We start from the raw sequence: 23,602 nt of genomic DNA on the forward strand, positions 1-23,602 counted from the left end.
AATTATTGTTAATTACTGAATGAAAATAAGGAATTGGTTAATGATTCTCTAACGTGGGCTTGCCTAGCAAGTGAAATGTTAGGCGCTATCACGGTCCAGTCGGTGGGAAATTTTGGGTCGTGCAAGAACATAGTGTTCCAATTAGCAAATATGCAGTTGATGATCAATGTGATGATATAGATGTACATGTAGAAGATCATTATGAAAGCGATTATAGAGATGCGCATCTAGAAGATAAAACTGATATTGGCATCGAAATTGGAAAAGGTTAGATACAGTTTTTGAATTTGTTGTCATTGAAATTTATATTCAATAGCGTAATACATATAAACATTTTTGTGATTACAAATGTGTGTAGAATCTTTTAATGGAGTGGAAGTTCAAGATGGAGTGGAATGTCAAGACCAGGAAAATCTAAAATAAACAAGTGTAACAGAAATAATTTGTAAATCTAGAGTGCAATCTCAGGATTTAGAAAATCCATTGGGAACAAGTATAAGTGAGATTGTATGCAAATGTGTTGAAGGAATATATGATCTATCTACACCTCTCTCACTTAAAGAGAAATTTGGAAATCAAAATGATGCCAATCAAGGTTAGATGGAATTTTCATGATATGTTGAATGTTAATTTTAGTAAACTATTAGTAACAGGTATTAATGATAAATGTTACAGAATCTTTTGAAGCTGCATGGAAAGAAGATGGAGTGGACTATCAAGATGATAAAATTTCAAAAGAGAGAAGTGGAGGACAATCTCAAGACATAGAAAATACCCAAGGAATAAGCATAAGTGAGATTCATTGCAAATGTATAGAAGGAACATATGATATCTCTACACCTCTCTCTCTTACAGTCAATATTGGAAGCCAAAACAATGCTAGTCAAGATAATGATTTAACTGGCATGATCTTGACAGTTTCAAAAGGTTAGACGAAGTTTTTTTTTCATATTATACATGTTTATTTTAATCAAAGATTAGTAACAAGTACTAATTGTGTTAGATCTTGTAAATATTGTGCAGAATCTTGTGAACTTGCAATCGAAGAACATGGAGAACAGTTGGAAGATAGAGAAAATGCAATCAATATGTCAGCTCCATTGTCTTTTAAAGAAATACAAGAAGGCAGCGTGGCCAAGACAGGTATTGATTGTGTCCTTAATATTGTATTCATAATTCAAATTGTCAGGATATTTCAAAAATTATGTCCTTAGTTTTTGTCTCTTCATTTGACAATTTGTCCTAGAATTGATGACTTGCAGCAAACTAATGTATATGTAGTGTTGCTTGCAGAGCAAAACAAAGATGAAGTCGGTAAACAATATACTAGGAAAAAGAAGAGAGATAGTATTGGTTTTGATGGTCCATCATTTGCTATTCTTACTCCTACTCCTCCGACTACACAAATGAGCATTGATGAGGGTTTGTCTATGGAGGTTGAAGGAAATGTTGAAGAAGAGTTCGGTCGAGGGAAAAGGAATAAGAAGCTTAGTTGGCAATTGAAATCTCCTTTTGAACAGAAAAGAAAAAGAGGAACATTGATGGCGCACAATGAAAATACTCCCGAGTATACGGGCTGGATAAAATCAAAATATACTCGTACATGTATTTTTCACTATGCCAAAGATGATGAAAACTTATTGAAGAAATTCATTGGGTGGTTGGGCAAGGAGAAAAGGAAAGGTCGCAAAAAAGTGCAAGTCCCTAAATGTATTCATTATTTCTTAATTGCTTACATTTTTATCTTGAACATGTAATTTTAAATTCAGGACTAAGTGTATTGAGCTTCCAACTCTAACTTCATGACTAAATGTCCTAAAATTTTGAGGTTGTAACTCTAAGTTAAGGATTAAGTGTCCTTAATTTTTGAGATTGTAAGTCTAAGTTCAGGACTAAGTGTCCTTTACTTTTGAACATGTAACTGTAAGTTAAGGACTACCTGTCCTTAATTTTTGAATTTGCAACTCTAACTTCAGGATCAAGTATCCTTAATTTTAGAACTTCCAGTCTAAGTTCAGGACCAATTGTCCTTAACTTATGAGCTTGTTACTCTAAGTTCAGGAGTAATTGTCCTTTAATTTATGAGCTTGTAAGTCTAAGTTTAGGACCAAGTGTCCTTAACTTTTGAACTTGTAACTGTAAGTTAAGGACTACCTGTCCTTAATTTTTGAATTTGCAACTCTAACTTCAGGACCAAGTGTCCTTAATTTTTGAACTTCCACTCTAAGTTCAGGACCAATTGTCCTTAACTTATGAGCTTGTTACTCTAAGTTCAGGACTTTAATTTATGAGCTTGTAAGTCTAAGTTCAGGACCAAGTGTCCTTAACTTTTGAACTTGTAACTGTAAGTTAAGGACTACATGTCCTTAAATTTTGAATTTGCAACTCTAACTTCAGGGCCAAATGTCCTTAATTTTTGAACTTCCACTCTAAGTTCAGGACCAATTGTCCTTAACTTATGAGCTTGTTACTCTAAGTTCAAGACTAATTGTCCTTTAATTTATGAGCTTGCAAGTCTAAGTTCAGGACCAAGTGTCCTTAACTTTTGAACTTGTAACTGTAAGTTAAGGACTACCTGTCCTTAATTTTTGAATTTGCAACTCTAACTTCAAAACCAAGTGTCCTAAACTTTTGACCTTGTTACTGTAAGTTCAGGACCAAGTGTCCTTAATTAGGAATTGAGGACTAACTTATAAACTTTATAACTTTGATATTTTCAAAATTTTCAGGGGACAAACTGATATATATGTTGAGGATAATGGTGTGAGAAAGAATCCATATAAATTGTACCATCAAAAAATCAGTAGCAAAATGTTCTTCTTTGAGCTTTCAGATAGTAGCTTTGTACTTGATGATAAGGTTTGATAATTCACAAGGCATTTATTTTCTTTCTTCTTAATTTATTATTTTTTTATTATTTATGACTGATGGATTTTTTTTTCTTTTTTTTCCTTTTTATGAAGCATATTGACATTGCCCTATATTATTTGAGAAAGAATGAATGCTATCACCCTTGCGCCCATCCTTTTCGTTGCACAACTACCGATATACTTTTTGATAACTATATGCTACTTGTGTATAATGATTTCAATGAAGATGCTTCAGATGAGTTTTGGTGTGGTGATAATCAATTGGTTCTTACACCATATGTGTGGGGTGACAATTGTAGATGTGGAATTGCTTGGACAGAGGTTGACAAAATCTTTTTTCCATGTCTGCTTTCTTCAGAAGATAATGATGCTGTGGCACATTTTCTTTTAGGAGTATTGGACTTGAATGAGAGAAAGATTGATGTGTACGATTCCATATATAGTGAGCCATATGAGCAAGGAATGAAACACATTGAAATATATGCACGCGTGATCCCCCACTTGCTAAAGTTCTCACAGTTTGAGAAAAATCACAAGTGTTTTGGAAATGCATTCAACAAATTTGATATCCAGTGACAAAGATCACCACACCAAACTGGATCGTACGTGTTGTCATTTGCTATATTATTTATATGTACATTAGATTTATTTTATTAAAGATATTGTTTAATTGACTCCATATCTTACATTTTTCTTAGGACTGTTTGTGGTGCATTCCTAATCAAGTGTGTGGAGTTTTTGATGATGGAAAAGAATGTGGAGAAATTCCAACCTGAGGACATATCAAACTTCAGAAAAAAACTTGCAGCAAATCTTTGGGCACATGGAGAGTGGAAAAGAAATTCTGGTTATGATACACCACCAGAAAATGTTGGCGACGACTATGATAGTGAAAATGAAACTTCTTGCCCAAAGGAGTTGTAGTGTAGTTTTAAAGAAATTGAGTTGTAGTGGAATTGGTATAAAATTGCTGTAAAGAATCCATATGAATTCTGAAATATCCTGTAAATTATTCACAAGGCACTTTATTTTGTTTGCATAGCATAATGTTTTGGTCACAGCTATGCCAAATTATAGTTTCAGCAGTAATATGAAGGCATTGTGTTATTAATTTCTTTCTTTCTGTTAACTATTGATTTGTCCATTTTTTCACAGTTTTAAAGGGCCAATCTTTGATTAAATTGTCTTGAAGTTTATAGAAATTCAAAGCAATACACATTGATTGTTGTAGAACTTCAGGATCTGTTAACTACGTCCTGATTTGTTGAAGGATGAAAATAATATTCAGGACATATTTTTTTAAATGTCCTAAACTTCTAGAAATATAGACAATAAACTGAGATTTCCAGAAGTTAAGGACATTTTAGAAATTTATGTCCTATATATTAGATTCATACTTCAAATGTTCAGGACGTTTCAAAAAATTATGTCCTAAAGTCTACTTGTACCAATCTCATTTTAAAAATAAGATGTAGCAAGTTGTGTTTAGCAAGCTGCAGATGTCATGTGTTATAACTACCGATTTATCCATTTTAAATTGTCAGTCTTTTATTAAATCTGTAGAGATATAGAAAAAGATACATTGATTGTTATAGAACTTCAGGACATAATGTTCATAAACATCCTGATTTATTGAAGGATGAAAATAATATTCAGGACATATTTTTCTGAAATGTCCTGAACTTCTGGAAATCTAGACAATAATCTGAGATTTCCAGAAGTTAAGGACAATTTAGAAATTCATTTCCTTAATATTAGATTCATACTTGAAATTTTAAGGACTTTTAAAAAATTATGTCCTTAAGTTTTACTTGTACCAATCTGATTTTAAAAATAAAGATGTAGCAAGCTGCATGCGTCAAATTATATAAAGAAAAAGACTTTCTTGTTTACTTACGGCAAGAGTAAAATCCCATAAACAATAATTGGTCCGACAAAGGTAAATTGAACTCCCAGAAAAAGAAAAAGAAACAAAGAGCACGTAAGCACAAAGAAACTTTAAAAATTCAGGACATCTTTTATATAACCATCTGCTAATGTCTACTTGCTCAAATAAAAACAATCTAAATGAATCCAATTTATAGCAAAAACTTAAAAGAGTAGATAAACATAAGTGGATATATCTATTATTCTCTATGCTTCCTTGAAAATGGATGGACTGCCGGAGAATATATACAAGATGTCCTATTATGGCCAATTCTTCTGCAACGACCACATTTGAATGTTATTTTTGATGATTCGGTAGCTGGAATATGCCTTTTCTTCTGCCTTCTACCTGGCGGGACTTTGAAATCTAGAGGTTTAATAATTTATGACTTAACACTCTCTGGTGCAATCCAAGAATCCGTATGTCCTACAGGATGTATTTGTCTTTCATATGTTTTTAGCCAAGATTCCTTTAAGTACCAGTTCGAGCAGAAATTGGACTTCTTGATGTTTCTCTTCTCAATAGCTGCAATTGCATGTATACATGGTAATTCATCAAATTGAAACTAAAAAAATTACATGTTCTTTTGTTTAAGTCCACCAAGAAAGTAATTCCTTCTTCCTCAACTCTTGAACGCCATGAATCAACAGGGAAGACCTTCAAAGTGGAAAACTATAAGTTAGTACATATGTTAAATTATCATTAAAATAATAAGCTAAAGTAAGAACATAATGCTTACATTTAAAGTAAAAGCTAAATCTATCTTTTTCTTCAATTCCTCTTCTACCCAACAAGAAACGTCATAAAAAGTTCCTTATGCTTCATTTCTTCTTTCATAAAACCAACGTTGTAGCTTCACTTGGATGAAATTCATTATTCTTAATATAGGCTGCTCCCTTGCTTCTAATAGCACATTATTCATTGACTCAACTATGTTTATTGTGAGCATGTCATATCTTCGTCGTGGACTACAAGAGCGTGCCCACCTTTCCAGTGGTTCTTCCATCAAGTAGTCAAAAGTCTTCTTATCAACTCTTTCTATATCTGACATGTATAGATCAAATTCTTTGTGACTGTATACTCTTGCAGCACTTTGAAAAAGTTTTATGACCTCACTTTTCACTTTCCATCGCTTTAGATTCTTCTCCAAATGATAGATACAAATCCCATGGTGGCTTTTAGGATATACCTTTGTGATACCATGTGTAATAGATTGATGCCTGTCCGATAAAAAAATTAAATTGTCACGGCTCCCAATTGCATTGTGAAGCTCACTAAAGTACCAGGAATTGTTATTTTCAGATTCTGCAATTCCAAAGGCTAGGGGGAATATTTGGTTATTTGCATCCTTTGAAATTGAAATCATTAAAACACCACAATATTTTGACTTCAAAAAAGTGGCATCAACAACAATCACTGGTCTACAATGATTCTAACCAGCTATTGATGATCCATATGCATAAAACATATAAAGAAACCTGAAAATACAGTTTAATAGGAGGTTAAAAATTCAGGACACCAAATCCTTAACATTTACACTGCACACATCAAAGTTAAGGACAACTTCTCCTTAACATTTTCACTGCACACATCAAAGTTAAGGACAACTTGTCCTTAACTTTTACAATGCACACATCAAAGTTAAGGACACCATGTCCTTAATGTTTTCACTGCACACATCAAAGTTAAGGACACCATGTCCTTAACATTTGCACTGCACACATCAAAGTTAATGACACCACACATCAAAGTTAAGGACACCATGTACTTAATATTTTCACTACACACATCAAAGTTAAGGACACCATATCCTTAACTTTTACAATGCACATATCAAAGTTAAGGACACCATGTCCTTAGCTTTTTCACTGCACACATCAAAGTTAAGGACACCATGTCCGTAACATTTCACTGCACACATCCAAGTTAAGGACACCATGTCTTAAAGTTTATAAAACAGACTAATAAACTCTTTTTGATTGTTTACCTATTGTTGTCGTCTATTATGTTAGTGTATGTTCCCGGGTTTTTACTTTTCATCATATACAAGTATGAAGACAATAATTCATAATTGTTTTCAGGAGTTCCTCTTATTAAAGCTGAAGCACGTTGAATAGCATGCCACGCCTTGTGATAACCAATGTCTAGTCCATGCAATTTTTGCATTTCTGCCATGACAAAGGCTGGTGTAACTTCAAACCTTGGGTCTCGAAGATTGTCAATAATGTAACTACTAATCAACTTTGAAGTTGCATGCCTTTGATCAACTTTCATAGTGTTAACTGAGCAGTCATGATTTTTCTCAATCTTTACTATCTTGAATAGTGTTGAATCTTTAATTCTGAAAGCACGCACACACCACCCACACCTATCATCATTGCATTTCAACGAATATCTTGTTGAGCTTGATCTAACAACCTTGAATTCAAAATGTCCTTTAATTGCTATATTCGAAAAACAGTTAATTATACTCTTCTTTTTGTCAAATATTGATCCCACTTTTATTTCATCCAACGAAGCATTTTCTCTTAATATCGTAGTTGGGGATTCTGTTTGTTTCGAATTTGAGCTTAGTCTAGTTAGTTGAGTTGAGGTTTTTTCAGCAACTTCTTCTATTACCGATGCACTCTCTAAGACTTGAATACCCAAAGCTTGTTCGTTGTCAATATCTATAATGCTTTGTCCTTCTACTTGAATACAATCAAATGTTTTGAAAAACCTCTTCAGTTATTGGTTGAGCTTCAACCACATCTATTTCCATTATCTGTTGGCATTTGTCTTGATTGTCTTGTTGAGTTTCTGTATTGACATGTTCAAAGGTGCTTGTAAACCAAAAACTCTTTTCGAAATATCAACAATGAAACGACAGCCCTTGAAGAGTGAATGACTTTTTAGTAACTCTATACATGTGTGAAGATCTAAATCTTTGGATACAAGCATTTCCTTGCTTGTTCCCAGGTTGATATCAAACCATATCATTGCTTCAAACTTGTCTCTATCCAATTCAATAACTTGAAAGACCTGGTTAATAAAATCTTCAAATTGAATTGCCTCAGGTACTAGAACAAGCTTTGTTTGATGATCCATATATTTATAGTCTGCTATTCATCTACCATTAAAAGCATATATAATACATATTTTATCCATCCCGCAAGTCAAAAAAATGGAAAATTCAGGACATATTTATACAGCAATCGTGAAGTTAAAGACACAATATCCTAAACTTTATCAATACAAGTTGCAAAACATAGGACACTATGTCCTTAATATTTAGAACAATAATCAAGAAGTTAAGGACATCATGTCCTAAACTTTATCAATACAAGTTGCAAATACAGGACATTATGTCCTTAATATTAACACAGTAGTCATGAAATTAAGGATATCATATCCTAAACTTTATCAGTACAAGTTACAAAAACAGGACACTATGTCCTTAATTTTTACACAATAGTCATGAAGTTAAGGAAATCATGTCCTAAACTTTACTAATACAAGTTGCAAATACAGGACACTATGTCCTTAATATTTACACAGTAGTCATGAAGTTAAGGACATCATGTCCTAAACTTTATCAATATAATTTGCAAATACAGGACACTATGTCCTTAATATTTAGAACAACAGTCATGAAGTTAAGGACATCGTGTCCTTAACTTATCAATACAATTTGCAAATACATGACACTATGTCCTTAATATTTAAAATAACAGTCATGAAGTTAAGGACATCATGTCCTTAACTTATCAATACAATTTACAAATACATGACACTATGTCCTTAATATTTAGAACAACAGTCATGAAGTTAAGGACATCATGTCCTTAACTTTATTAATACAAGTTGCAAAACACAGGACACTTTGTCCTTAATATTTTTAGAACAACAGTCATGTTAAGGACACCAAATCCTTAACATTATGTCCTCAATATTTACAGAACAATCATAGAGTTAAGGACGCAATGTCCTTAATATTATCAATACAGAAAAGAAAAAAAATCAAATTCCTAGCATCTTATTCTTCAGTAACGAAATAAAAATCCACACAAACACACAAAAGCATATAGAGATATCTGAAACTTTAGAACTTACTGTAATTTTATGGTGAATTTTGGACAAGAAATTTGAATTCTCGAGTTTGAAATCGGAAGAGAAGCTTCTGCTATTTTGGACGATCACAACAATTCTCTGCACATAAGTTTGAGCTGCTGCTGATCGTAAATAAGGAGCGTAGGTATCAACGAAATCCTTATAGCAGAAGGGTATTTTCGTCCGGACGGGGTAAAAATTTATTAAAGTAGTGGCTAAAGACTAAAGACATTTAAAACAGTGACATAAAAGTAAATACATGTGTTTTTACTGGCTATCTGTGCACATCGCCCCTGCATTTACACCTCAAGATGAGATGAATAAAAGGCAAGATAAGGTAGTTGCTGCCCTAAAAAAGAAATTAATATAATCCAGACAAGCACAAGATCTGTTGGCCCTACGCACAGATTGAAATCTTTGAATAACTACTATTCTCCTCATACCCACTTGTAAAATTAAGTTGAATTTATTGTTATTGTTGATAATGTGCATTAATCAACTATGGTTTAATAACAAAGTATCTGAAGACATGTGTCATAACACTGTATACGAGTAAGTTTTAGCAGATAAAATAACATCGACTTCCAACAAGAACTTTCTTCTCAGTAAAAACAATTCAACCTCTTCGTCGGACAATTATACTGTATGGATAGGTAATTTTTTTATTTTATATATACACTACATATTGACATCCCTTGTCTTCTTCGTGGGTTTACTCCTTTATATTTTGACCCTTTTAGTGAAAATTCTGGTTCCGCCACTAACAATATCCCTGTATAAAGTCAAACTATTAGTTTTATTTCAAATAAATGTTTGTTCAATCCTTTTACATCTAAAAAATTATCAACTTGGAACCATAAAAACTAAAGTGCCCAGTGATAATACCAATTGGGAATAAGCATTTATTTGAAATAAAACTAATAGTGTAATTTGAAAGTAGGTTTGCTCAACGTACAAAAGTAGGTTGCATCACAAAGCAAATCTGCCAACTCAAAAGTTAGAAACACCACATGTGCACCCAAATCTGGATAACAAAATTAGTCAGCAATGAGATTAGTTTACTTTAATTGACCAGACAACTAAAAGAAAGACATTTTCAAAACCTTTGCAGCAATAGTAAGACATAGGTTAAAACCATGAGAGAGCAAGGTTTAATTCAAGCAAAACTAAAAATGATAAGTGATTTTTTTTCATCTAACTATTGGTGGATAGCTTTAGGGTCATTTTATCTCACCTTATCCCATCAAACTTGGTATTATTTTATCCCACTTTCTAGGTAGGATAAATTAGTCTAGGGATTATAATTCCGAGATAATTTAGTCCACGTATCAAATGGCCCCTTAGTACTAATGTTGATGAGAGGTTGAGAATAATTGAGGTGCCCACAAACTGACAAGGACACCAATATTATGAGAGAGATAAATGGACAGAAAGCAAAGGGAAAACAAAGAAAAGAAAGGAGAGGTTGAACATGCACTGAACTTAGAATTTTGAATATTTCCAATTACAATTAACAAAAAGATTATGGAAGACACTGAAACTTTTAAAAATCTCAGCCAACATTCCATCTTCCAGACAACCTTTTCTTCTTGGTACAAAAGAAAATTCTAAAAAAGCACATCCATTATCTTTTATGTTTGTTGATGACCCAAAGGCGACTCATGCAACAATTAGTTAAAAGATTCATCTAACTTCTCCTCAAACCCCTATATATAATGATACAAGAAATGTTCTTAAACCATCAACCAAAACTTAAAATATTTCTCACTGACCATCACAATTCACAATACAACAATATTCCACTGCAGAATCAGAATCACAATGAAGAACTTACTCAGTGGAAATGTGGTGAATATTCCAATGAATTCAGCTGTATGCTCATTTGAAAAGCAGCCAGAAAGACTATTATCCCTATCTCCTTGCCAAGACCATATTCCATCTGCAACTTCAAAGATTTTATCTAAATTAAAGCAAAGTGAGTATTTCCGCTGTCTCTTGACGAAGAATAATCAACTCGTTCTTGTACTATTGCTGAGTATTAATGACCCTTGAATGAAGAAATCTTAAAGATGAAAATATTCTTGAATATGCAGGAAAATCTGTGATTGGTAAGATGACCAAACTGGGAGAAAGGATGGACTGTCTTGCACAAGGTATTCGCGAACATGGTAAGCACTTATATAGTTATATTTTTTATATACAACATTAAAAAAAGGGTTTGAAATTGAAGATGAAAAAGAGTATTTGATTCAGTTGTGTTTGGACATGAACGAACTTGGAAAAAAAAATGATGTTTAGTGTCTTATAACCAATTTTCACTTGACATACTCATCAAACAAGTTTTTCAATATTGGAAATACTGGCAATCAAATTTCAATTTGCATATAATGATTTCAGTAGTTGCAAGTGAAGCATGGCCAAACTCAAAGAATGTAAATCTAAAGAACACAGATAAGTGAGTCATGATGTACAAAACCATGCCAAAAAGCACTATTTACATGTATATACGATAGAAAGTATTGATTGTATTGACGTTAATGTTTCAAATTTAATTGTGCAGTGAGCCTTAGCCCGAAGCTAACAGAAACTGTGAAGGGAAAATTGAGCCTTGGGGCCAAAATTCTTCAAGTAGGAGGTGTTGGAGAGAATATTCAAGCAGAAGTTTAGTGTTAGAGATGATGAAAAGCTATTGAAAGTTTCTCAATGCTATTTATCGACGACAGCTGGTCCAATGGCAGGCCTTCTCTTCATCTCTACTGATAAGATTGCTTTCTGCAGTGAGCGATCGATAAAGCTCTTATCTCCAACTGGAAAGTTGCTTAGAATCCGTTACAAGATACCCCTCTGCTCTGGTTTTCTTTCATCTCTAATTTTCTAGCCATGTAAAGCATAATCTAATAGGCCGGTTAACAATTGTAGGTATTGATCCCAATAAGTAAGACAAAGAAAGCAAAAGAAAGTGGAAATATGGACAAGCAATCACAGAAGTATATACAAGTAGTTACAGAGGATGATTTTGAGTTCTGGTTTATGGGATTCCTTAATCATCAAAAGACTCCGAGATATATGCAGCAGGCAATTTCAAGTTCTTAAAGCAAGCTAAGAAGATAGTTTTTTCTCTTCTTTTTTTCCTCATTTTGTTTCAAATTCGCCCATTCATCAATGTAAAATGTTGATGCAGAAACGAATTTACAGATCTGTTCAAACTTGTAACTAGCTCCATTGCTCAAAGGAGGTTTTAGGTTTTGTAGGCTTTAAGCCTTGGGAGTTAATACTGATGTACAGATTGTCCAACCAAAATTCTAAGATTTCAGAGTTAAATCATGTGTTATTATAGTAGTAATAGCTTAAATCAAGTTAAATACGACTTACCTTGAAATCGAGAAGAAGTGAGGAGTGATTTCATCTTCTTGGACCGAGTTTGAGGTGTGGGAGTTGAGAAATGTGATAAACTGTTATAGTTGCACATCTGAATAGCTTTGCTGCGATCGCAAGCCTTGTGCAGGGAACGCAGCACTGAAAGAAAGCCGTGATCCCGGTCCTTGGGGCACATTCGTAATTTTGTGAAGCTGAGCTCAATACCTCAACAGCCACATAGAGTGGTGGTTGCAGCAACTAGGCCCACGATCGTGATTTTTGAGCTTGGGCTTACTGCCTCGCAGACTTGCTTTGCTGCGATCGTGAGCCATGTGTTGTGATCGCAACTTCCTTTGTTACAATGCAGAAATCACTAATGTTGAGATCACGGCTCCCTTATTATCATAGCACCAGTTCATTTTGAACAGTGTTTCGCTTGCTAGAGCAGCAAATGTAGATCCACCAGATGAGCAGATTCCGATGTGGTTGAGCCGGTGGGACCAGCTTAGGCATCGGTTGTGTTCATTCTGATTTCAAGCCTTCACGAGACTTTGGCCCAGATATTGACCGTATACACTAGCCTTGCTCATGCGGTTTCTGTTTAGTTTATCCCCATATCGAGTGAGTGAACAGTCTTAAGGCGACACTTATAGCCATGTTTTAAACACCCACACCATCCAACTAACTCAATTTAGTCCCAAGCATGCATCCCATATCAAATGCCTCCTACATAGCCATATACAATTAGCAACAAATACAGTTAATGCTTTTACACATCATAGGCATTAATTGAATGCACATAAGAAATAAAAAAGAAACAAGTTCATTATAATAGTAACATCCTGATGAAACTATAACAATGGAGTAGGAAGCAACCTCAATCAAATCAAATTATCAAATTGAATTCACTGCTTCACGTGCTTCACATATATATATGTTCATAAGCCTTATTATATTTTAATTTAATTATAATACCTTTCTTGAGATTTTTTTTCCTTTAACATGTATGCTCTTCGTTTTGCACATAATAGAGGTTCATTTCATTTTATTTTAGTTTCTCTGTAACTAAACTCATTTTTCTACAAAAAATGACCAACTAGCTTGTTGGATCGTATAATTCCGAAAACGAAAGAAAACACATTGCAAAACTCTAAAATAATTCTCTCTGGGCCAATTTATTGTTAGGGGTTTGCCTTGAATTTCTAATATATTAGGACTCTCTTCCGGACGAAGTGAAAAAGACTCCTAAAAAGACAAATCTCCTTCATATGCATTATCCTTTTCGCGAAAGAGAAGTTTTACACTTCTACAAATTGAAGATACCTCCTCACAACAATAATAAGACATCCTCCACAATATAGTCATTAAAAAAGTTCTGTTTAGTGGGAGATTATTCTCTCAATAGTTTTTATATTTTCTTTTATATTAGTTTTATTATATATAAGTCAACTGACCAAAACACATTATAACATTCTCTTTAGTATAATTTTATTTTTGCCGTCTGATTGTCGTCGCCAAGGATTGCTTTATTAGCTTCCACATGATGACTTGTTATTTTTTTGTGCCTCATTTTGAATTTTTTTTAATTTCTATAGATATTTCAAAGTAATGTTGTCCAAAGACAAAAGTTGGTCAAACTATGGAGAAAATGAGTTAGTTTACTGAAAACCTTTAAATCACATGTCTCTGCGTGTTTTGTTCCACATAGAGTCAGCATGAATGCCTATTCTGCCTTTACACCTCAAGAGGAGATTAAAACAAATAAACACAAAGCAAGATAACTGCCGTAAAAGAAAAGACACTATATAAATCCAGACAAGCACCAGAATTGTTGACCCTACATAGCAGATTGAAATATTTGAATGGCTATTTTTTTCCTTAGCCTGATTTACAAAGCAACAATTCTAAATGGATGACTCACTCATGTTTCAAAAGGGGATTTGAGTCAGGTGGCGGTCATGGATCACCACTAAACTGTTATCTTGTCAACTTTAATCATATAAAACTAATCAAACTAACTTGGGATAATTTTTGAATATTCGAGAAGGATTCTTTTAGCAATTTAAAGTTTAGAGTTATTACAACATCCCTCTAGAGAGTAGAAACTATTAATTTTAGTTTAAACAAATGCTTACTCATAAATCCTTATCTATATAAAAATTATCGGTCGATTTGTATGGAAAGAAGTAAAGTCGATTTAGGGTGAATTAAGCAACCATGACTTAAATATTCAATACTCTCTTACTTTTGCTCAACTTACAAAAGTAGGTTGCATCATAAAGCAAATCTGCCAACTCCTCCTCAAACACCTATATATAATTCTACAAGGAATGTTCTTAAGCCATCAACCATTCTATGTCAAATTTCTAAAAACTTAAAAGATTGATCTGACATAAAGAGGAGGGATGAGAATAATTAGGCTTGATGGCAAAAGAACAAAGGGATGCCATTTTAATGGATATTTGACAATGATAGACAACTCTAAAGAGTAGTTGACAGCCATTTAGCCAATAATTGACATTCGCATCTGTAGTCCAAAAATATTGGTAATATTAGGTTAAATATGCCAAACAAGGGAAAAGGGGTCTATTTTGTGCCAATCTTTTACCCGAGTGGCATATAATTTGTCAAAGCTTGTCCAATGGCAGGCCTTCTCTTCATCTCTACTGATAAAATTGCTTTCTGTAGTGAGCGATCAATAAAACTCTTATCTCCAACTGGAAAGTTGCTAAAAATCTGTTACAAGGTACCCCTCTGCTCTGTTTTCCTTTCATGTGTAATTTTCTAGCCATGTAAAGCATAATCTAATAGGCCGGTTCATAATTGTAGGTATCGATCCCAATAAGTAAAATAAAGAAAGCACAAGAGAGTGGGAATATGGAAAAGCGATCACAGAAGTATATACAAGTAGTTACAGCGGATGATTTTGACTTATGATTTATGGGATTCCTTAATCATCAAAAGACTCTGCAGCAGGCAATTTCCAGTTCTTCAAGCAAGCTAAGAAGATAACTTTTTCTCCTTTTCTTTTTCATTTTGTTTCCAAATTCGCCTTTCATCAATGTAAAATGTTGATGCAAAACGAATTGGATCTGTTCAAACTTGTAACTAGCTCCATTTTTCCGAGGTTTTCGGTTTTGTAGGCTGAGCCTTGGGCGTTAATATGTACAGATTTATTGTAAAACTAATGTAAACTGAAGGCTAATTCATGTTTTGGGACTTGGCCATAGTCATCCAACCATTTTCATGAAACCTAGGGTGAATCTTGATTCATCCATCTCCTTCACATCATCCCCACAGGTCACAGCATAATCATACACCAACCATAATCTATAAAGAGCTCAATTCCTCAACAGCCCCATAGAGTGGCGGTCTAGCAACCGGGCTCACAATCGCTATTTTTGAGCTTGGGCTTGCTGTCTCACGGACATTGCCTGCTGTGATCGTGAGTCATGTGTCGCGACCACAACTTCCTCCTCTGTACTGAGCTAGACTATGCAGAAATCACTCATATTGTGGCTTCCTTACTATGATCACAACACTAGTTCATTTCGACCATTGTTGCTCTTTTCTCACCCACAGTCCATTTTGATCCCCGTAGAGAGCGAGCGAACAATCTTAAGGCAATACTTGTAGCCATATTTTAAACACTCACACCATCCAACTAACTTAATTTAGTCCCAAGTATGCATACAACATCTCAAATGCCTCCAATATAAAGAGATACAATTTTGAAAAAGTAGTTCGTTATAATATCCTTATTTTTTTTAAAAGTAAGAAGTTGTATTAATAAGGCATCCAGAAGATGCTGATTACAAAAGATGGCAAAAGTGTACAGTGTCTAAGAAGACACTGAATTAGCTCATGTACAGTGTTTAAGCTAGGATCAGGGAGCTAACAAAATCCAAAATATTATTCACACTATTAACAGGAGTATGGAAGTTCCAACTAAACAAACTAACTAAACATAGCTTTTAAAGAGTGTATTGGAGTTGAGATTCCATCAAAACATATGTGGTTCCTTTCATTCCATAAGCACCAAAAAATTGCAGATGAGATCATTCTCCAGATCCTCTTGATGGCTTTATCAAATCTAAAAAACTTCCTGCTAACATATGCATTTTTGATGTGGAAAGGCATCACCCATGCTGAGCCAAAAATAGAGTAGAAGAAATTCCAAATGTCACCTGTTATTGGGCAATGGAGAAATAAATGGTTGACACTCTCTCAATTTTGCTGGCATAGATAGCATTTATTAAATAGTATAATACCTCTTCTTCTTAGGTTATCTTTTGTTAAGCAAGATTCTCTGAGAGCTAATCAGGTGAAGCAAGATACTTTGAGTGGTTGTCTAGTCCTCCAGACATGTTTCCAAGGCCAGTCCTCAAGCATTTCATTCTGTGAACATATGAGGTTATAGATGGCCTTGATTGTGTACTTTCCTCTTATTGAATTGACCCAGATGAGTCTTTCAGGTTGATGCTCTTTAATTTTGCATTCTTCCAATGTGGACAATATTAGAAGCAGATCATTCATTTCCCAGTCTTGGAGGTTTCTTCTGAATAGAGGATTCCAAGTGTTCCCCTCCCTGTTGTGAGCATTCAATGAATTGTAACAACCAGCTATCTGATACAACCCAGGATATGATTCTCTCAGTGTTGTGTGACCTATCCATATGTCCTCCCAGAATTTTACATGAGAGCCATTGCCAACTTTGTATGTTATTTCTCGGAAAAAATCATGTTTCCCACCTCATGTGGGGCATTGTTTTCTTTGGTGCACCACTGGTTTTGAGCTCCATGCTTTGTCGTAATGACATCCTCCCAATAGGCAAGTTCAAGCTGCCCATACCTCCATAGCCACTTCATTAACATGTTTTTGTTATGGAGCTTTAGGTTCCTGAGTCCCATTCCCCCATCATATTTAGGCCGAATAACTTTGGCCCATTTCACCAAAGGGAATTTGTGAGTTGTGTTGTTGCCCTCCCATAGAAACCTCCTTCTCAATCTTTCTAGTTGTTTCAGAACTGAGCTTGGCATAGGGTATAACGACATACAATAAGAAGGGATGCTGTCAAGAACACTGATAATTAAAGTGAGTCTGCCACCCATTGAGAGATACTGCATTTGCCAAGCTGAAAGTCTCTTTTCTACTTTTTCTACAACATCACTCCATACACCGATTGATTTATATTTAGCACCCAAAGGTAAACCTAGGTATGTAGTGGGGAGAGATCCTATTTTACAACACAAGAACTCGGCCAATTCTTCTAGGTTGGAGACTTCATTGATTAGGTATATGGTGCTTTTAAGCATGTTGATCTGTAATCCAGAAATGCCTTCAAAGATGAGCAAAGTGAGATTGAGATGAGATACTTGGAGTCTCTCTGCTCCACAAAAGATCAGTGTGTCATCTGCAATAGCAAATGGGAGACAGTGACTAAATTAGCTGGATTTCTTCCCACTTGAAACCCCTGTATCCAATTCATCTCCTTGGCTTTGACCAGCATTTGTGTAAGGCCTTCCATGGCCAGTAAAAGGAGGAATGGAGAAAGGGGATCTCCTAGCCTGAGGCCTTTTTGTGGGGGAGAAAAGACCTACCGGACTCCTATTCACCAGCACATAATAGAGAAAAAGACCCTCTATAATCCCTCAAAATTTTAATAGCCCATATTTTTTCTCCATTGACACAAGATGTTCCTCTGGCCCAAACGTATTATATCTAATAGCCCGAAATGTCTATTTTATATATTTTTGTGTATAGTGACAGTCTATTTTGTATAGTCGCAGTCTATTGTATATAAATTGTATAGTGACAGTCTATTTAGTATAGATTTTATATAGTGACAGTCTATTGTATATATTTTGTATAGTGACAGTCTATTTAGTATATGTTTTGAATATATTTTATAAAGTGACAATCTATTGTATATAAATTGTACAATGATAGTCTATTTTATATATTTTCTGTATAGTGATAATCTATTTTGTGTAGATCTTCCACCACATTCGTGCCTTGTATACTACCACTTACCAAGACATAATTGGAAAATCAAATGACCAATTGCATATCTGAATTTAAAAGTTATAACCAGAATTGTATTCTTTTTTTCATAAATTTCCTTTTCTTTCTATTTTGATGAAACCATGTAAGCCAAAAAGGATTATAGCTTGTCAGGAAAATAATAAAAATAATTATATGGTCCCTCATAAAATTTGCCAATTGGCAACATTGGTGATTGATGTAATTCTTCTTAATTCATACTTCTAATGTTTTCAGTGGGAGGATTATTTAATGACACTAAAACCCAAAATTCTTGCAAATGAAAAATAATGTAAATGGTTATACGTGTCCTCTGGCTAATTGTCATGCTTCACGGTTAAACAAACAAATAAAAAGAGCAAAATTCTGAAAAGCAAAAATCCCCAGCTACTTGTTTCACTGAAAAGCAGAACAAGCCTCAAGATTTCACCAGAAAATTCATAAAACCCCAAGATGTTTTTCTGCAAGATTTTACCTTTAACCAATAAAGCAAACATCTTTATAATCCTCATATAAAACTACGTCTTCCACCCCCTTCTGCTCCGATCATCTTGTTGATCATTCTTATTTTGTGGGATATTTGAAATTTTTGGGAAAAAATAGAAAACATGTTTTTTCTTATAAATTTTCCTTACTCCAATTGATGAGAAACCTGGGAAAGAGAAAGGACATAGTTAAATCCTTTGTTTGTCAATATAGGTGGGCAACTATCCATTCCGACAAACTCCAGTTTGTCAATTTCGGTGGCTAGCCGCTAGAATTATTTTTGGGCTATAAAATATATATTATAATTTTTGGCTACCGGATATTATAAGTTTGGCTCGAGTGACTATAAATGAATTTTTCTCCACATAATACTTTACTGAACAAATGTTGAAATAAATTCACCTAATCCATTTGTTACCAAATCTCATCATCTTCAGCATGTTGATAAGGTATGACCAGTTTTGATTGATCAAAATCCTTCTCAATATCGAGTTTGCACAGTAAGACAGTTTCCATATTTTTGATTCTCCAATCCAAAACTTCATTTGCAATCAAGGATGCATCTGTGATTTGTCTATTTTTGATGAAGGCACTTTGTTGACCAGAGCCTAGCTTCCCAATAACTCTTTTCATTCTTTCAGCAAGGATCTTCGCCACCAATTTATAGACATTACTTATTAGACTAATTGGTCTGAAATCCTTAAGCTCAACTGCACCTTTCTTCTTTGGGATGAGTGTTATGAATGAAGTATTACAAGATCTAACCATATGACCATGTTGGTGGTCATGGTTAAGGGCTCCCATGAAGTCCAACTTGAGAACCTCCTAGCATTTTTGAAAAAATACCATGGTGTAACCATCAGGGCCTGGTGCTTTGTCTGAGGCATAGGAATTTAAGGCTTCAAGGACCTCTAGTTCCTCAAAAGGAGATTATATGTCCTCTCTATCATTTGAGCTGAGTGTGTGTAAACCTCTAAATTCTACTAAAGGTCTCCATGCTTCCTTCTCTATGTACAAATTTTGAAAGTAGCACAAAATTTCCTCCTTGATTAATCCTTTATCTTCAATTATCTCTTCTCCCACCTTGAGTAGATCAATACAGTTACCCCTTCTTCTTAAGTTTGCCATTTTTTGAAAGTACTTTGTGTTCCTGTCTCCATCCTTCAGCCATAGACACCTGGACTTTTGCCTCCAGGAGGTTTCCTCAGCAATTGCCAATTGTTCAAGTTCCAATTTTAAGTTGAATGATTTCATCTTTTCCTCTGGTGTTTGAACTCTATGCTTTGTTGTTTGCTCTAGTAATTGCAAATCAGCAAGAGCTTTGTTCCTTTTGGTTTTCACGTTACCGAAGACTTCTTTGTTCCATCAAGTAAGGTCCTTCTTTAGGCTCCTTAGTTTTTGGATAAGGATGAAATCTAGGTTGCCAGTAACTGAATAAGATTGCCACCATCCCTTTATCTTGTCCAAAACCCCTCTGATTTGAGCCACATATTCTCAATTTTGAAATAAGAAGGTGTAGTTTCCCAATCTCCACTCTCCAAAAGGATTAGCTTATGATCTGAAATTAATCTAGGCATAGCAATTTGGTACACATTCTTGAAAATTTCATTCCATTCAATTGAGAATATGTAACGACCCGGCCGGTCGTTCCGAGAGTTATAGCCCCGTTTTCCCCATTTCTGCTTCTTTATATGTTGTTTAGCTGTGTTGTGTTATACCAGGTTAGTTGGTTCGAGTCCAGAGTGGATTGAGACACTTAGTCTCCTATTTAGAAGTTTAAGTTGGAAAAGTCGACCGGATGTTGACCTATGTGTAAACGATGTCGGATTTGAAATTTTAAGGTTCTGTTAGCTCCGCTAGGTAATTTTGGACTTAGGAGTGTGTCTGGAATGTGATTTGGAGGTCCGTAGTGGAATTAGGCTTGAATTGGCAAAAGTCAAAAATTTGGCGATTTCGGTCGGCAGTGAAAAATTTCATATCGGGGTCGGAATGGATTTCCAGGAGTAGGTTCGTGGTGTCATTTGTGACGTGTGTGTAAAATTTGAGGTTATTCGGACGTGGTTTGGTTGGTTTCGGCATCGGTTGTCGAATTTGGAAGTTTAGAAGTTCTTAGGCTTGAATCCGAGGGTAATTTGGTGTTTTGATGTTGTTTTGAGTGATTCAAAGATTCGACTAAGTTTGTATGTTGATATATGACTTGTGGTATTTTTGGTTGAGGTCCCGAGAGCCTCGGGGTGATTTTGGGTGGTTAACAGATTTGTTGAAGTTGGAAAATGCAGCTTAAGTTGCTGCTACTGATATTTCTGCACCTGTGGAAGGGGGAGTCGCAGGTGCGAGGTCGCAGGTGCGTTTGGGGTAGCCGTAGATGCGAAAATGGAAGGCCAAGGCTGGGAACGCAGGTGCGAAGGATTGGCCGCCGGTGCGAGGCCTCGAGCATAGATGCGAAAAAGAAGAGTTGAGCCGGTTCCGCAGAAGCGGAAGTGTTGCGCAGGTGCGCGCCCGCAGGTGCGGAACCTGGGGCGTAGGTGCGGAATTTGAGGACTTAAGTGGTTCTCGCAGGTGCGAGGATTCAATCGCACGTGAGGTTCCGCAGGAGCAGACATTTGGCCGCAGGTGCGAATGTGCTGGGCAGAAAACCTCCAGCTCATGGTTTTGTCTTTCATTTTCAATTTTGGGCTTGAGGAACTCGGGAGAGGGGAGATTTTTTGAAGGTTTTCAAGGAGCAACGTTGGGATAAGTGATTCTAACCCATAATGGTATAAATTTCGTGAATCTATAGCTTTGTTCATCATTAATTAGTAGGATTTTTGAAGTGAAATAAGTTTTGATGTTGTTTTGAGTGATTCAAAGATTCGACTAAGTTTGTATGTTGATATATGACTTGTGGTATTTTTGGTTGAGGTCCCGAGAGCCTCGGGGTGATTTTGGGTGGTTAACAGATTTGTTGAAGTTGGAAAATGCAGCTTAAGTTGCTGCTACTGATATTTCTGCACCTGTGGAAGGGGGAGTCGCAGGTGCGAGGTCGCAGGTGCGTTTGGGGTAGCCGTAGATGCGAAAATGGAAGGCCAAGGCTGGGAACGCAGGTGCGAAGGATTGGCCGCCGGTGCGAGGCCTCGAGCATAGATGCGAAAAAGAAGAGTTGAGCCGGTTCCGCAGAAGCGGAAGTGTTGCGCAGGTGCGCGCCCGCAGGTGCGGAACCTGGGGCGTAGGTGCGGAATTTGAGGACTTAAGTGGTTCTCGCAGGTGCGAGGATTCAATCGCACGTGAGGTTCCGCAGGAGCAGACATTTGGCCGCAGGTGCGAATGTGCTGGGCAGAAAACCTCCAGCTCATGGTTTTGTCTTTCATTTTCAATTTTGGGCTTGAGGAACTCGGGAGAGGGGAGATTTTTGAAGGTTTTCAAGGAGCAACGTTGGGCTAAGTGATTCTAACCCATAATGGTATAAATTTCGTGAATCTATAGCTTTGTTCATCATTAATTAGTAGGATTTTTGAAGTGAAATAAGTTTTGATGTTGTTTTGAGTGATTCAAAGATTCGACTAAGTTTGTATGTTGATATATGACTTGTGGTATTTTTGGTTGAGGTCCCGAGAGCCTCGGGGTGATTTTGGGTGGTTAACAGATTTGTTGAAGTTGGAAAATGCAGCTTAAGTTGCTGCTACTGATATTTCTGCACCTGTGGAAGGGGGAGTCGCAGGTGCGAGGTCGCAGGTGCGTTTGGGGTAGCCGTAGATGCGAAAATGGAAGGCCAAGGCTGGGAACGCAGGTGCGAAGGATTGGCCGCCGGTGCGAGGCCTCGAGCATAGATGCGAAAAAGAAGAGTTGAGCCGGTTCCGCAGAAGCGGAAGTGTTGCGCAGGTGCGCGCCCGCAGGTGCGGAACCTGGGGCGTAGGTGCGGAATTTGAGGACTTAAGTGGTTCTCGCAGGTGCGAGGATTCAATCGCACGTGAGGTTCCGCAGGAGCAGACATTTGGCCGCAGGTGCGAATGTGCTGGGCAGAAAACCTCCAGCTCATGGTTTTGTCTTTCATTTTCAATTTTGGGCTTGAGGAACTCGGGAGAGGGGAGATTTTTGAAGGTTTTCAAGGAGCAACGTTGGGCTAAGTGATTCTAACCCATAATGGTATAAATTTCGTGAATCTATAGCTTTGTTCATCATTAATTAGTAGGATTTTTGAAGTGAAATAAGTTTTGATGTTGTTTTGAGTGATTCAAAGATTCGACTAAGTTTGTATGTTGATATATGACTTGTGGTATTTTTGGTTGAGGTCCCGAGAGCCTCGGGGTGATTTTGGGTGGTTAACAGATTTGTTGAAGTTGGAAAATGCAGCTTAAGTTGCTGCTACTGATATTTCTGCACCTGTGGAAGGGGGAGTCGCAGGTGCGAGGTCGCAGGTGCGTTTGGGGTAGCCGTAGATGCGAAAATGGAAGGCCAAGGCTGGGAACGCAGGTGCGAAGGATTGGCCGCCGGTGCGAGGCCTCGAGCATAGATGCGAAAAAGAAGAGTTGAGCCGGTTCCGCAGAAGCGGAAGTGTTGCGCAGGTGCGCGCCCGCAGGTGCGGAACCTGGGGCGTAGGTGCGGAATTTGAGGACTTAAGTGGTTCTCGCAGGTGCGAGGATTCAATCGCACGTGAGGTTCCGCAGGAGCAGACATTTGGCCGCAGGTGCGAATGTGCTGGGCAGAAAACCTCCAGCTCATGGTTTTGTCTTTCATTTTCAATTTTGGGCTTGAGGAACTCGGGAGAGGGGAGATTTTTTGAAGGTTTTCAAGGAGCAACGTTGGGCTAAGTGATTCTAACCCATAATGGTATAAATTTCGTGAATCTATAGCT

The 23,602-nt window shown here is 36.2% G+C and overlaps 1 protein-coding gene, 1 long non-coding RNA gene and 1 pseudogene across 2 annotated transcripts; 2 read left to right on the forward strand and 1 right to left on the reverse strand.

The window, feature by feature from the left end:
- Positions 1–10,565: 10,565 nt before the first annotated feature.
- Positions 10,566–12,074, forward strand: LOC107830197 (putative GEM-like protein 8; annotated as a pseudogene).
- Positions 12,075–14,562: 2,488 nt separating this feature from the next.
- Positions 14,563–15,462, forward strand: LOC107830198 (uncharacterized). Its single transcript, XR_001658090.2, has 2 exons — positions 14,563–14,989; positions 15,073–15,462. It is a non-coding gene; the product is annotated as an uncharacterized LOC107830198 (long non-coding RNA).
- A 1,101-nt stretch (positions 15,463–16,563) lies between these two features.
- LOC142167360 (uncharacterized) lies at positions 16,564–19,539 on the reverse strand. Its single transcript, XM_075227523.1, has 4 exons — positions 19,190–19,539; positions 17,708–17,850; positions 16,995–17,656; positions 16,564–16,869 (listed from the first exon to the last, which is right to left on the reverse strand). Exons 1-4 carry the CDS (start codon positions 19,537–19,539, stop codon positions 16,564–16,566), a joined length of 1,461 nt encoding a protein of 486 aa, XP_075083624.1.
- Positions 19,540–23,602: the final 4,063 nt, after the last annotated feature.

This window comes from Nicotiana tabacum, chromosome 12, assembly GCF_000715075.1.
Source record: "Nicotiana tabacum cultivar K326 chromosome 12, ASM71507v2, whole genome shotgun sequence".
Taxonomy (NCBI): Eukaryota; Viridiplantae; Streptophyta; class Magnoliopsida; order Solanales; family Solanaceae; genus Nicotiana; species Nicotiana tabacum.

Bases quoted from the DNA above. Each gene is read 5' to 3' on its own strand.
- LOC142167360 (XM_075227523.1), bottom strand. From the start codon at position 19,539: ATGGTTAGATCTTGTAATACTTCATTCATAACACTCATCCCAAAGAAG. The intron at 17,851-19,189 runs GTAACAAATGGA...GCTGGTGAATAG, and splicing joins GCTGAAGATGATGAGATTTG to GAGTCCGGTAGGTCTTTTCT. The intron at 17,657-17,707 runs GTGGGAAGAAAT...TTGCTATTGCAG, and splicing joins ATTGGATACAGGGGTTTCAA to ATGACACACTGATCTTTTGT.